This window comes from Schistocerca piceifrons, unplaced genomic scaffold, assembly GCF_021461385.2.
Source record: "Schistocerca piceifrons isolate TAMUIC-IGC-003096 unplaced genomic scaffold, iqSchPice1.1 HiC_scaffold_1880, whole genome shotgun sequence".
NCBI lineage: Eukaryota > Metazoa > Arthropoda > Insecta > Orthoptera > Acrididae > Schistocerca > Schistocerca piceifrons.
This window is the reverse complement of record NW_025727768.1, coordinates 1,158,677-1,170,582: the sequence shown is the minus strand read 5'-3', so window position 1 is coordinate 1,170,582 and position 11,906 is coordinate 1,158,677. Positions and strand designations below refer to the sequence as shown.

General features: G+C 49.3%; 1 protein-coding gene across 1 annotated transcript; it reads left to right on the top strand.

The window, feature by feature from the left end:
* Positions 1-10,500: 10,500 nt before the first annotated feature.
* LOC124741172 lies at positions 10,501-11,484 on the top strand. Its single transcript, XM_047248681.1, has one exon. It carries the CDS (start codon positions 10,501-10,503, stop codon positions 11,482-11,484), a length of 984 nt encoding a protein of 327 aa, XP_047104637.1.
* The last annotated feature ends 422 nt before the right edge of the window (positions 11,485-11,906 follow it).

Genomic DNA, 11,906 nt, shown 5'->3' with positions numbered 1-11,906 from the left:
GGTGTCAAAGTTTTAAGATTTGAAGTGAAGGCATCGAGGAGTTACGGACGTTTATGCAGCGTATTTTGAGACGGTGAGAAGAGACGCGCCGCGCCGCGCCGCCTGGCCCAGTAAGTGTAGTTTGCTTTGATATAGGACCGTTTGGCGACGTAAAAAATACTAGTTTCCACAGTGGAATGAAAGGAGAGTAACGGAAAGTGTTTAATTTGCAAGTACATCAGACGAAAAAGTAGCTTTTGCGCGAGTTTGTGTAATCCGTTTTTCGGTTTGTATTTGCGTCTTTGAGTGCGTTTTTCTCAGGGACAGTAAGGTCGTATCGAGGTGAAATTTGTATGACGTACTGAGGTCGGTGGTCGCTTGGCGGTGTCAAAGTTTTAAGATTTGAAGTGAAGGCATCGAGGAGTTACGGACGTTTATGCAGCGTATTTTGAGACGGTGAGAAGAGACGCGCCGCGCCGCGCCGCGCCGCCTGGCCCAGTAAGTGTAGTTTGCTTTGATATAGGACCGTTTGGCGACGTAAAAAATACTAGTTTCCACAGTGGAATGAAAGGAGAGTAACGGAAAGTGTTTAATTTGCAAGTACATCAGACGAAAAAGTAGCTTTTGCGCGAGTTTGTGTAATCCGTTTTTCGGTTTGTATTTGCGTCTTTGAGTGCGTTTTTCTCAGGGACAGTAAGGTCGTATCGAGGTGAAATTTGTATGACGTACTGAGGTCGGTGGTCGCTTGGCGGTGTCAAAGTTTTAAGATTTGAAGTGAAGGCATCGAGGAGTTACGGACGTTTATGCAGCGTATTTTGAGACGGTGAGAAGAGACGCGCCGCGCCGCGCCGCCTGGCCCAGTAAGTGTAGTTTGCTTTGATATAGGACCGTTTGGCGACGTAAAAAATACTAGTTTCCACAGTGGAATGAAAGGAGAGTAACGGAAAGTGTTTAATTTGCAAGTACATCAGACGAAAAAGTAGCTTTTGCGCGAGTTTGTGTAATCCGTTTTTCGGTTTGTATTTGCGTCTTTGAGTGCGTTTTTCTCAGGGACAGTAAGGTCGTATCGAGGTGAAATTTGTATGACGTACTGAGGTCGGTGGTCGCTTGGCGGTGTCAAAGTTTTAAGATTTGAAGTGAAGGCATCGAGGAGTTACGGACGTTTATGCAGCGTATTTTGAGACGGTGAGAAGAGACGCGCCGCGCCGCGCCGCGCCGCCTGGCCCAGTAAGTGTAGTTTGCTTTGATATAGGACCGTTTGGCGACGTAAAAAATACTAGTTTCCACAGTGGAATGAAAGGAGAGTAACGGAAAGTGTTTAATTTGCAAGTACATCAGACGAAAAAGTAGCTTTTGCGCGAGTTTGTGTAATCCGTTTTTCGGTTTGTATTTGCGTCTTTGAGTGCGTTTTTCTCAGGGACAGTAAGGTCGTATCGAGGTGAAATTTGTATGACGTACTGAGGTCGGTGGTCGCTTGGCGGTGTCAAAGTTTTAAGATTTGAAGTGAAGGCATCGAGGAGTTACGGACGTTTATGCAGCGTATTTTGAGACGGTGAGAAGAGACGCGCCGCGCCGCGCCGCCTGGCCCAGTAAGTGTAGTTTGCTTTGATATAGGACCGTTTGGCGACGTAAAAAATACTAGTTTCCACAGTGGAATGAAAGGAGAGTAACGGAAAGTGTTTAATTTGCAAGTACATCAGACGAAAAAGTAGCTTTTGCGCGAGTTTGTGTAATCCGTTTTTCGGTTTGTATTTGCGTCTTTGAGTGCGTTTTTCTCAGGGACAGTAAGGTCGTATCGAGGTGAAATTTGTATGACGTACTGAGGTCGGTGGTCGCTTGGCGGTGTCAAAGTTTTAAGATTTGAAGTGAAGGCATCGAGGAGTTACGGACGTTTATGCAGCGTATTTTGAGACGGTGAGAAGAGACGCGCCGCGCCGCGCCGCGCCGCCTGGCCCAGTAAGTGTAGTTTGCTTTGATATAGGACCGTTTGGCGACGTAAAAAATACTAGTTTCCACAGTGGAATGAAAGGAGAGTAACGGAAAGTGTTTAATTTGCAAGTACATCAGACGAAAAAGTAGCTTTTGCGCGAGTTTGTGTAATCCGTTTTTCGGTTTGTATTTGCGTCTTTGAGTGCGTTTTTCTCAGGGACAGTAAGGTCGTATCGAGGTGAAATTTGTATGACGTACTGAGGTCGGTGGTCGCTTGGCGGTGTCAAAGTTTTAAGATTTGAAGTGAAGGCATCGAGGAGTTACGGACGTTTATGCAGCGTATTTTGAGACGGTGAGAAGAGACGCGCCGCGCCGCGCCGCCTGGCCCAGTAAGTGTAGTTTGCTTTGATATAGGACCGTTTGGCGACGTAAAAAATACTAGTTTCCACAGTGGAATGAAAGGAGAGTAACGGAAAGTGTTTAATTTGCAAGTACATCAGACGAAAAAGTAGCTTTTGCGCGAGTTTGTGTAATCCGTTTTTCGGTTTGTATTTGCGTCTTTGAGTGCGTTTTTCTCAGGGACAGTAAGGTCGTATCGAGGTGAAATTTGTATGACGTACTGAGGTCGGTGGTCGCTTGGCGGTGTCAAAGTTTTAAGATTTGAAGTGAAGGCATCGAGGAGTTACGGACGTTTATGCAGCGTATTTTGAGACGGTGAGAAGAGACGCGCCGCGCCGCGCCGCGCCGCCTGGCCCAGTAAGTGTAGTTTGCTTTGATATAGGACCGTTTGGCGACGTAAAAAATACTAGTTTCCACAGTGGAATGAAAGGAGAGTAACGGAAAGTGTTTAATTTGCAAGTACATCAGACGAAAAAGTAGCTTTTGCGCGAGTTTGTGTAATCCGTTTTTCGGTTTGTATTTGCGTCTTTGAGTGCGTTTTTCTCAGGGACAGTAAGGTCGTATCGAGGTGAAATTTGTATGACGTACTGAGGTCGGTGGTCGCTTGGCGGTGTCAAAGTTTTAAGATTTGAAGTGAAGGCATCGAGGAGTTACGGACGTTTATGCAGCGTATTTTGAGACGGTGAGAAGAGACGCGCCGCGCCGCGCCGCCTGGCCCAGTAAGTGTAGTTTGCTTTGATATAGGACCGTTTGGCGACGTAAAAAATACTAGTTTCCACAGTGGAATGAAAGGAGAGTAACGGAAAGTGTTTAATTTGCAAGTACATCAGACGAAAAAGTAGCTTTTGCGCGAGTTTGTGTAATCCGTTTTTCGGTTTGTATTTGCGTCTTTGAGTGCGTTTTTCTCAGGGACAGTAAGGTCGTATCGAGGTGAAATTTGTATGACGTACTGAGGTCGGTGGTCGCTTGGCGGTGTCAAAGTTTTAAGATTTGAAGTGAAGGCATCGAGGAGTTACGGACGTTTATGCAGCGTATTTTGAGACGGTGAGAAGAGACGCGCCGCGCCGCGCCGCGCCGCCTGGCCCAGTAAGTGTAGTTTGCTTTGATATAGGACCGTTTGGCGACGTAAAAAATACTAGTTTCCACAGTGGAATGAAAGGAGAGTAACGGAAAGTGTTTAATTTGCAAGTACATCAGACGAAAAAGTAGCTTTTGCGCGAGTTTGTGTAATCCGTTTTTCGGTTTGTATTTGCGTCTTTGAGTGCGTTTTTCTCAGGGACAGTAAGGTCGTATCGAGGTGAAATTTGTATGACGTACTGAGGTCGGTGGTCGCTTGGCGGTGTCAAAGTTTTAAGATTTGAAGTGAAGGCATCGAGGAGTTACGGACGTTTATGCAGCGTATTTTGAGACGGTGAGAAGAGACGCGCCGCGCCGCGCCGCCTGGCCCAGTAAGTGTAGTTTGCTTTGATATAGGACCGTTTGGCGACGTAAAAAATACTAGTTTCCACAGTGGAATGAAAGGAGAGTAACGGAAAGTGTTTAATTTGCAAGTACATCAGACGAAAAAGTAGCTTTTGCGCGAGTTTGTGTAATCCGTTTTTCGGTTTGTATTTGCGTCTTTGAGTGCGTTTTTCTCAGGGACAGTAAGGTCGTATCGAGGTGAAATTTGTATGACGTACTGAGGTCGGTGGTCGCTTGGCGGTGTCAAAGTTTTAAGATTTGAAGTGAAGGCATCGAGGAGTTACGGACGTTTATGCAGCGTATTTTGAGACGGTGAGAAGAGACGCGCCGCGCCGCGCCGCCTGGCCCAGTAAGTGTAGTTTGCTTTGATATAGGACCGTTTGGCGACGTAAAAAATACTAGTTTCCACAGTGGAATGAAAGGAGAGTAACGGAAAGTGTTTAATTTGCAAGTACATCAGACGAAAAAGTAGCTTTTGCGCGAGTTTGTGTAATCCGTTTTTCGGTTTGTATTTGCGTCTTTGAGTGCGTTTTTCTCAGGGACAGTAAGGTCGTATCGAGGTGAAATTTGTATGACGTACTGAGGTCGGTGGTCGCTTGGCGGTGTCAAAGTTTTAAGATTTGAAGTGAAGGCATCGAGGAGTTACGGACGTTTATGCAGCGTATTTTGAGACGGTGAGAAGAGACGCGCCGCGCCGCGCCGCGCCGCCTGGCCCAGTAAGTGTAGTTTGCTTTGATATAGGACCGTTTGGCGACGTAAAAAATACTAGTTTCCACAGTGGAATGAAAGGAGAGTAACGGAAAGTGTTTAATTTGCAAGTACATCAGACGAAAAAGTAGCTTTTGCGCGAGTTTGTGTAATCCGTTTTTCGGTTTGTATTTGCGTCTTTGAGTGCGTTTTTCTCAGGGACAGTAAGGTCGTATCGAGGTGAAATTTGTATGACGTACTGAGGTCGGTGGTCGCTTGGCGGTGTCAAAGTTTTAAGATTTGAAGTGAAGGCATCGAGGAGTTACGGACGTTTATGCAGCGTATTTTGAGACGGTGAGAAGAGACGCGCCGCGCCGCGCCGCCTGGCCCAGTAAGTGTAGTTTGCTTTGATATAGGACCGTTTGGCGACGTAAAAAATACTAGTTTCCACAGTGGAATGAAAGGAGAGTAACGGAAAGTGTTTAATTTGCAAGTACATCAGACGAAAAAGTAGCTTTTGCGCGAGTTTGTGTAATCCGTTTTTCGGTTTGTATTTGCGTCTTTGAGTGCGTTTTTCTCAGGGACAGTAAGGTCGTATCGAGGTGAAATTTGTATGACGTACTGAGGTCGGTGGTCGCTTGGCGGTGTCAAAGTTTTAAGATTTGAAGTGAAGGCATCGAGGAGTTACGGACGTTTATGCAGCGTATTTTGAGACGGTGAGAAGAGACGCGCCGCGCCGCGCCGCCTGGCCCAGTAAGTGTAGTTTGCTTTGATATAGGACCGTTTGGCGACGTAAAAAATACTAGTTTCCACAGTGGAATGAAAGGAGAGTAACGGAAAGTGTTTAATTTGCAAGTACATCAGACGAAAAAGTAGCTTTTGCGCGAGTTTGTGTAATCCGTTTTTCGGTTTGTATTTGCGTCTTTGAGTGCGTTTTTCTCAGGGACAGTAAGGTCGTATCGAGGTGAAATTTGTATGACGTACTGAGGTCGGTGGTCGCTTGGCGGTGTCAAAGTTTTAAGATTTGAAGTGAAGGCATCGAGGAGTTACGGACGTTTATGCAGCGTATTTTGAGACGGTGAGAAGAGACGCGCCGCGCCGCGCCGCCTGGCCCAGTAAGTGTAGTTTGCTTTGATATAGGACCGTTTGGCGACGTAAAAAATACTAGTTTCCACAGTGGAATGAAAGGAGAGTAACGGAAAGTGTTTAATTTGCAAGTACATCAGACGAAAAAGTAGCTTTAGCGCGAGTTTGACGTGTCGTTTGATTCGTTGACGCAGTAGATATTCCGCGCACGGCTTAGTGTACGCGGACCTCTCGCTGTCACTTGGTCGGAGTGGCCGCGTTATAACGTAACTGGAAGCAAGCGGAGCGCAGCGGAGTCGCATTGCAAAGTCGCTTGCTAAGTCGGGCGGCTAGGAGGGGGACATAATGCATGCTGCCAAGCCAACAGGCTGCGCACTACACTTACCCTCCCCCCTCCCCTCCCACACACACAAAGGAAAACGGCCACAAACCACACCAGCGATACAAATGTGACTGTTGCTAAGTCGGGCAGCTAGGAGCGGGACATAATGCATGCTGCGAAGCCAACAGGCTGCGCACTACACTCACCCTCCCCCCCCCCCACACACAAACCAAAACGGCCACAAACCACACCGGCGATACAAATGTGACTGTTGAAATAATTTGGTTGCGACATCGCTTGTTAAGTTCATCGCTTGTAAATGTGACTGTTGAAATAATTTGGTTGCGGCATCGCTTGTTAAGTTCATCGCTTGTTAAGTTGGGAAGCAAGTAAGCAAGCAGTTCGTGCGCTGCCAAGCCATCAGACACACCAGCCCCCAAGCAGCAATTAACATAGTCGCCGTTAATTGTATTAGCAGGCGTGACACCCCCGCCTCTGATGGCGTGTATTACAGCGGATTTTTTTTTCCCCTGGATTTCCTTCTGGACACCCTTTCACTGCTGTCACACAGCACTGCTTGTGGTTTAATTATTATGTAATACTCCAATTATTTTAATACAGCCCAATTGCGACGATTTGTGTGTGTGTGTGATCTGTAAATTTCTGTTTTGCTTTCTCAGTCGGGAAGCTGCTGTTGCAACAATATTACATTGAAGCCTGCTAACTCAGGAAGTGCAGCCTGGAAGCAAAAAGCTGAACATGAATGTTCGCCATGTCGATATGAAAGTGCTGAGTGTGAACAGTCAAAATTTTATGGCGCCTCCAGGCGGCTGTGAGAGGCTGTGCTCATCGCTGGAATCGCACCACGGGATATCGGCCGCGAGCTGCGAATTCCGACGAATGACAGGCCGCATTTTGTGCCCCTTAACCCCCCCCCCCACCACCACTCCCCCTATCGCAATACTGGACCGCGCTTTCCTACGTATTCCGTCCTTGGCGTACAACGTATCGGCTGCCCTGTGTCCCACGCTCTTCACACTTTCCTTTCTTTTATTGTTACAGTCTATAGAAATCCCTCCGCGTTTTCGGCAGGCACTTCATTTGTAACACTACGTTATGTGAATGGGCGGCACAAGTGGCAGCGTGGATTTATGCGGCATTACGCATGTCTAGCAGTTCTGATAAGTCTGTCTCTCATCTATTGTATTACAGTGGATTTATTGCCTTTGATTCTCATCTGACAACTTGTTATTTGGCACCACACAGCACAGCTTATGGTACTGATTATTGTAATGCTCCAGTCGTTGCAGCACACACTATTACTGTTCTATTAGCGAAAACTGCTGAAAGTGAAATTCTTCCTATTCATATCAATATATCTGTACATGCAAGTGTTACTGTATACAGAAAGGTTGCTGCAAATGAAACAGTTACTGAATGTACAATAGTTATGGCACTACAAGGTTAATCACAAGGTCTACTACCCTTGCAAGTTGTGCTGTCCTCTCAAGTTGTGCTGTCCTCTTGAGCTGTCCTCTCTAGTTGAGCTATCCTCTCAAGTTGAGCTGTCCTCTCCAGTTGAGCAGTCCTCTCAAGTTGAGCTGTCCTCCCAAGTTGAGCTGTCCTCTCATGTTGAGCTGTCCTCGCAAGCTGTGCTGTCCTCGCAAGCTGTGCTGTCCTTGCAAGCTGTGCTGTCCTTGCAAGCTGTGCTGTCCTCACAAGCAGTGATGTCCTCGCAAGCTGTGCTGTCCTCGCAAGCTGTGCTGTCCTCACAACCTGTGCTGTCCTCGCAACCCGTGCTGTCCTCGCAAGCCGTGCTGTCCTCGCCAGCCGACCTGTCCTCACAAATCGTACTGTCCTCGCTAGCCGTGCTGTCCTCACAAGCTGTGCTGTCCTTGCAAGCTTTGCTATCATCGCAACTTGTGCTGTCCTCTCAAGTAGTGCTGTCCTCTCAAGTTGAGCTGTCCTCGCAAGTTGAGCTCCCCTTGCTAGCTGCGCTGTCCTCGCAAGCTGTGCTGTCCTCGCAAGCTGTGCCGTCCTCGCAAGCTGTGCTGTCCTCCCAAGTTGTGCTGTTAGTGCAAGTTGTGCTGTCCTCGCAAGTTGTACTGTCCTCTCAAGTTGTGCTGCCCTCTCAAGTTGTGCTGTCCTCCCAAGTTGTGCTGTCCTCTCAAGTGTAGCTGTCCTCTCAAGTTGAGCTGACCTCTCAATATGAGCTGTCCTCTCAAGTTGAGCTGTCCTCTCAAATCGAGCTGTCCTCTCAAGTTGAGCTGTCCTCTCAAATTGAGCTGTCCTCTCAAGTTGAGGTATCTTCTCAAGTTGAGGTGTCCTTTCAAGTTGAGGTGTCCTCTCAGGTTGAGGTGTCCTCTCAAAATGAGGTGTCCTCTCAAGTTGAGCTGTCCTCTCAAGTTGAGGTGTCCTCTCAAGTTGAGCTGTCCTCTCAAGTAGAGCTGTCCTCTCAAGTAGAGCTGTCCTCTCAAGTTGAGCTATCCGCTCTAGTGGAGCTGTCCTCTCAAGTTGAGCTGTCCTCTCAAGTTGTGCTGTTGTCTCAAACTGAGCTGTCGTCTCAAGTTGAGCCGTACTCTCAAGTTGAGCTGTCTTCTCAAGTTGTGCTCTCCTCTCAAGTTGAGCTGTCCTGGCAGGTTGAGCTGTTCTCGTAAGTCTAGCTGTCCTAGCAAGTTGAGCTGTCCTCACAAGTTGAGCTGTCCTCTCAAGTTGATCTGTCCTCTCTAGTTGATCTGTCCTCTCTAGTTGAGCACTCCTCTCAAGTTTAGCTGTCCCCGCAAGCTGTGCTGTCCCCACAAGGTGTGCTGTTCTCGCAAGCTATGCTGTCCTCGCAAGCTGTGCTGTCCTCGCAAGCTGTGCAGTTCTCGCAAGCTATGCTGTCCTCACAAGCTGTGCTGTCCTCGCAATCTGTGCTGTCCTCGCAAGCTGTGCTGTCCTCGCAAGCTGTGCTGTCCTCACAAGATGTGCTCTCCTCGCAAGCTGTGCAGTCCTTGCAAGCTGTGCTGTCTTCGCAAGCTGTGCTGTCCACGCAAGCTGTGCTGTCCTCGCAAGCTGTGCTGTCATCGGAAGCTTTGCTGTCCTCGGAAGCTGTGCTGTCCTCGGAAGCTGTGCTGTCCTTGGAAGCTTTGCTGTCCTCGCAATCTGTGCTGTCCTCACAACCTGTGCTGTCCTCGCAAGCCATGCTGTCCTCGCTTGCCGTGCTGTCCTCGAAACCCGTGCTGTCCTCGCAACCCGTGCTGTCCTCACACGCCGTGCTGTCCTTGCAAGCCGTGCTGTCCTTGCAAGCCGTGCTGTCCTGGAAGCGTGCTGTCCTCGCAAGCCGTGCTGTCATCACAAACTTTGCTGTCCTCTCAAGCTTTGCTGTCCTCGCAAGCTTTGCTGTCCTCGCAAGTTGTGCTGTCCTCGCAAGTTGTGCTGTCCTCTCAAGTTGAGCTGTCCTCTCAAGTTGAGCTGTCCTCTCTAGTTGAGCTGTTCTCTCACGTTGAGCTGTCCTCACAAGTTGAGCTGTTCTCTCAAGTTGAGCTGTCCTATCAAGCAGTGCTGTCCTCGCAAGCTGTGCTGTCCTCGCAAACTGTGCTGTCCTCGCAAGCTGTGCTGTCCTCACAAGCTGTGCTGTCCTCGCAAGCTGTGCTGTCCTCACAAGCTGTGCTGTCCTTGCAAGCTGTGCTGTCCTCGCAAGCTGTGCTGTCCTCGCAAGCTGTGCTGTCCTCGCAAGCTGTGCTGTCCTCACAAGCTGTGCTGTCCTCGCAAGCTGTGCTGTCCTCACAAGCTGTGCTGTCCTTGCAAGCTGTGCTGTCCTCGCAAGCTGTGCTGTCCTCGCAAGCTGTGCTGTCCTCACAAGCTGTGCTGTCCTCGCAAGCTGTGCTGTCCTAGAAAGCTGTGCTGTCCCGGCAAGCTGTGCTGTCCTCACAAGCTTTGCTGTCCTCGCAAGTTGTGCTTTCCTCTCAAGTAGTGCTGTCCTCTCAAGTTGAGCTGTCCTCTCAAGTTAAGCTGTCCTCTCAGGTTGAGCTGTCCTCTCAAGTTGAGCTGTTCTGTCAAGTTGAGCTGTCCTCTCAAGTTGTGCTGTCCTTTCATGTTGTGCCGTCCTCTCAAGTTGAGCTGTCTTCTCAAGTTGAGCTGTCCTCTCAAGTTGAGCTGTCCTCTCAACTTGAGCTGTCCTCTCAAGTTGAGCTGTCCTCTCAAGTTGAGCTGTCCTCTCAACTTGAGCTGTCCTCTCAACTTGAGCTGACCTCTCAAGTTGCGCTGTCTTCTCTAGTTGAGCTGTCCTCTCAACTTGAGCTGTCCTCTGAAGTTGAGCTGTCCTCTGAAGTTGAGCTGTCCTCTCAAGTTAAGCTGTCCTCTCAAGTTGAGCTGTCCTCTCAAGTTGAGATGTCCTCTTAAGTTGACCTCTCCTTCAAGTTGAGCTGTCCTCTGATGTTGAGCTGTCCTCTCTAGATGAGCTGTCCTCTCCAGATGAGCTGTCCTCTCTAGATGAGCTGTCCTCTCAAGTTGAGCTGTCCTCTCAAGTTGAGCTGTCCTCTCAAGTTAAGCTGTCCACTCAAGTTGAGCTGTCCTCTCAAGTTGAGCTGTCCTCTCAAGTTGAGCTGTCCTCTCAAAATGAGCTGTCCTTGCAAGCCGTGCTGTCCTCGCAAGCCATGCTGTCCTTGCAAGCCGTGCTGTCCTTGCAAGCCGTGCTGTCCTCGCAAGCTGTGCTGTCCTCGCAAGCCGTGCTGTCCTCGCAAGCCGTACTGTCCTCGGAAGACGTGCTGTCCACGCAAGCCTTGCTGTCCTCGCAAGCCATGCTGTCATCACAAACTTTGCTGTCCTCTCAAGCTTTGCTGTCCTCGCAAGCTTTGCTGTCCTCGCAAGTTGTGAGGTCCTCGCAAGTTGTGCTGTCCTCTCAAGTTGAGCTATCCTCTCAAGTTGAGCTGTCCTCTACAGTTGAGCTGTCCTCTACAGTTGGACTGTCCTCTCAAGTTGAGCTGTCCTCTCAGGTTGAGGTGTCCTCTCAGGTTGAGATTTCCTCTCAAGTTGAGCTGTACACTCAAGTTGAGCTGCCCTCTCAAGTTGAGCTGCCCTCTCAAGTTGAGCTGCCCTCTCAAGTTGAGCTGCCCTCTCAAGTTGAGCTCCCCTCCCAAGTTGAGCTGTCCTCTCAAGTTGAGCTGTCCTATCAAGCAGTGCTGTCCTCGCAAGCTGTGCTGTCCTCGCAAACTGTGCTGTCCTCGCAAGCTGTGCTGTCCTCACAAGCTGTGCTGTCCTCGCAAGCTGTGCTGTCCTCACAAGCTGTGCTGTCCTTGCAAGCTGTGCTGTCCTCGCAAGCTGTGCTGTCCTCGCAAGCTGTGCTGTCCTCGCAAGCTGTGCTGTCCTCACAAGCTGTGCTGTCCTCGCAAGCTGTGCTGTCCTCACAAGCTGTGCTGTCCTTGCAAGCTGTGCTGTCCTCGCAAGCTGTGCTGTCCTCGCAAGCTGTGCTGTCCTCGCAAGCTGTGCTGTCCTCACAAGCTGTGCTGTCCTCGCAAGCTGTGCTGTCCTCACAAGCTGTGCTGTCCTTGCAAGCTGTGCTGTCCTCGCAAGCTGTGCTGTCCTCGCAAGCTGTGCTGTCCTCACAAGCTGTGCTGTCCTCGCAAGCTGTGCTGTCCTAGAAAGCCGTGCTGTCCCGGCAAGCTGTGCTGTCCTCACAAGCTTTGCTGTCCTCGCAAGTTGTGCTTTCCTCTCAAGTAGTGCTGTCCTCTCAAGTTGAGCTGTCCTCTCAAGTTAAGCTGTCCTCTCAGGTTGAGCTGTCCTCTCAAGTTGAGCTGTCCTGTCAAGTTGAGCTGTCCTCTCAAGTTGTGCTGTCCTTTCATGTTGTGCCGTCCTCTCAAGTTGAGCTGTCTTCTCAAGTTGAGCTGTCCTCTCAAGTTGAGCTGTCCTCTCAACTTGAGCTGTCCTCTCAAGTTGAGCTGTCCTGTCAAGTTGAGCTGTCCTCTCAAGTTGTGCTGTCCTTTCATGTTGTGCCGTCCTCTCAAGATGAGCTGCCCTCTCTAGTTGAGCTGTCCTCTCAAGTTGAGCTGTCCTCTCAAGTTGA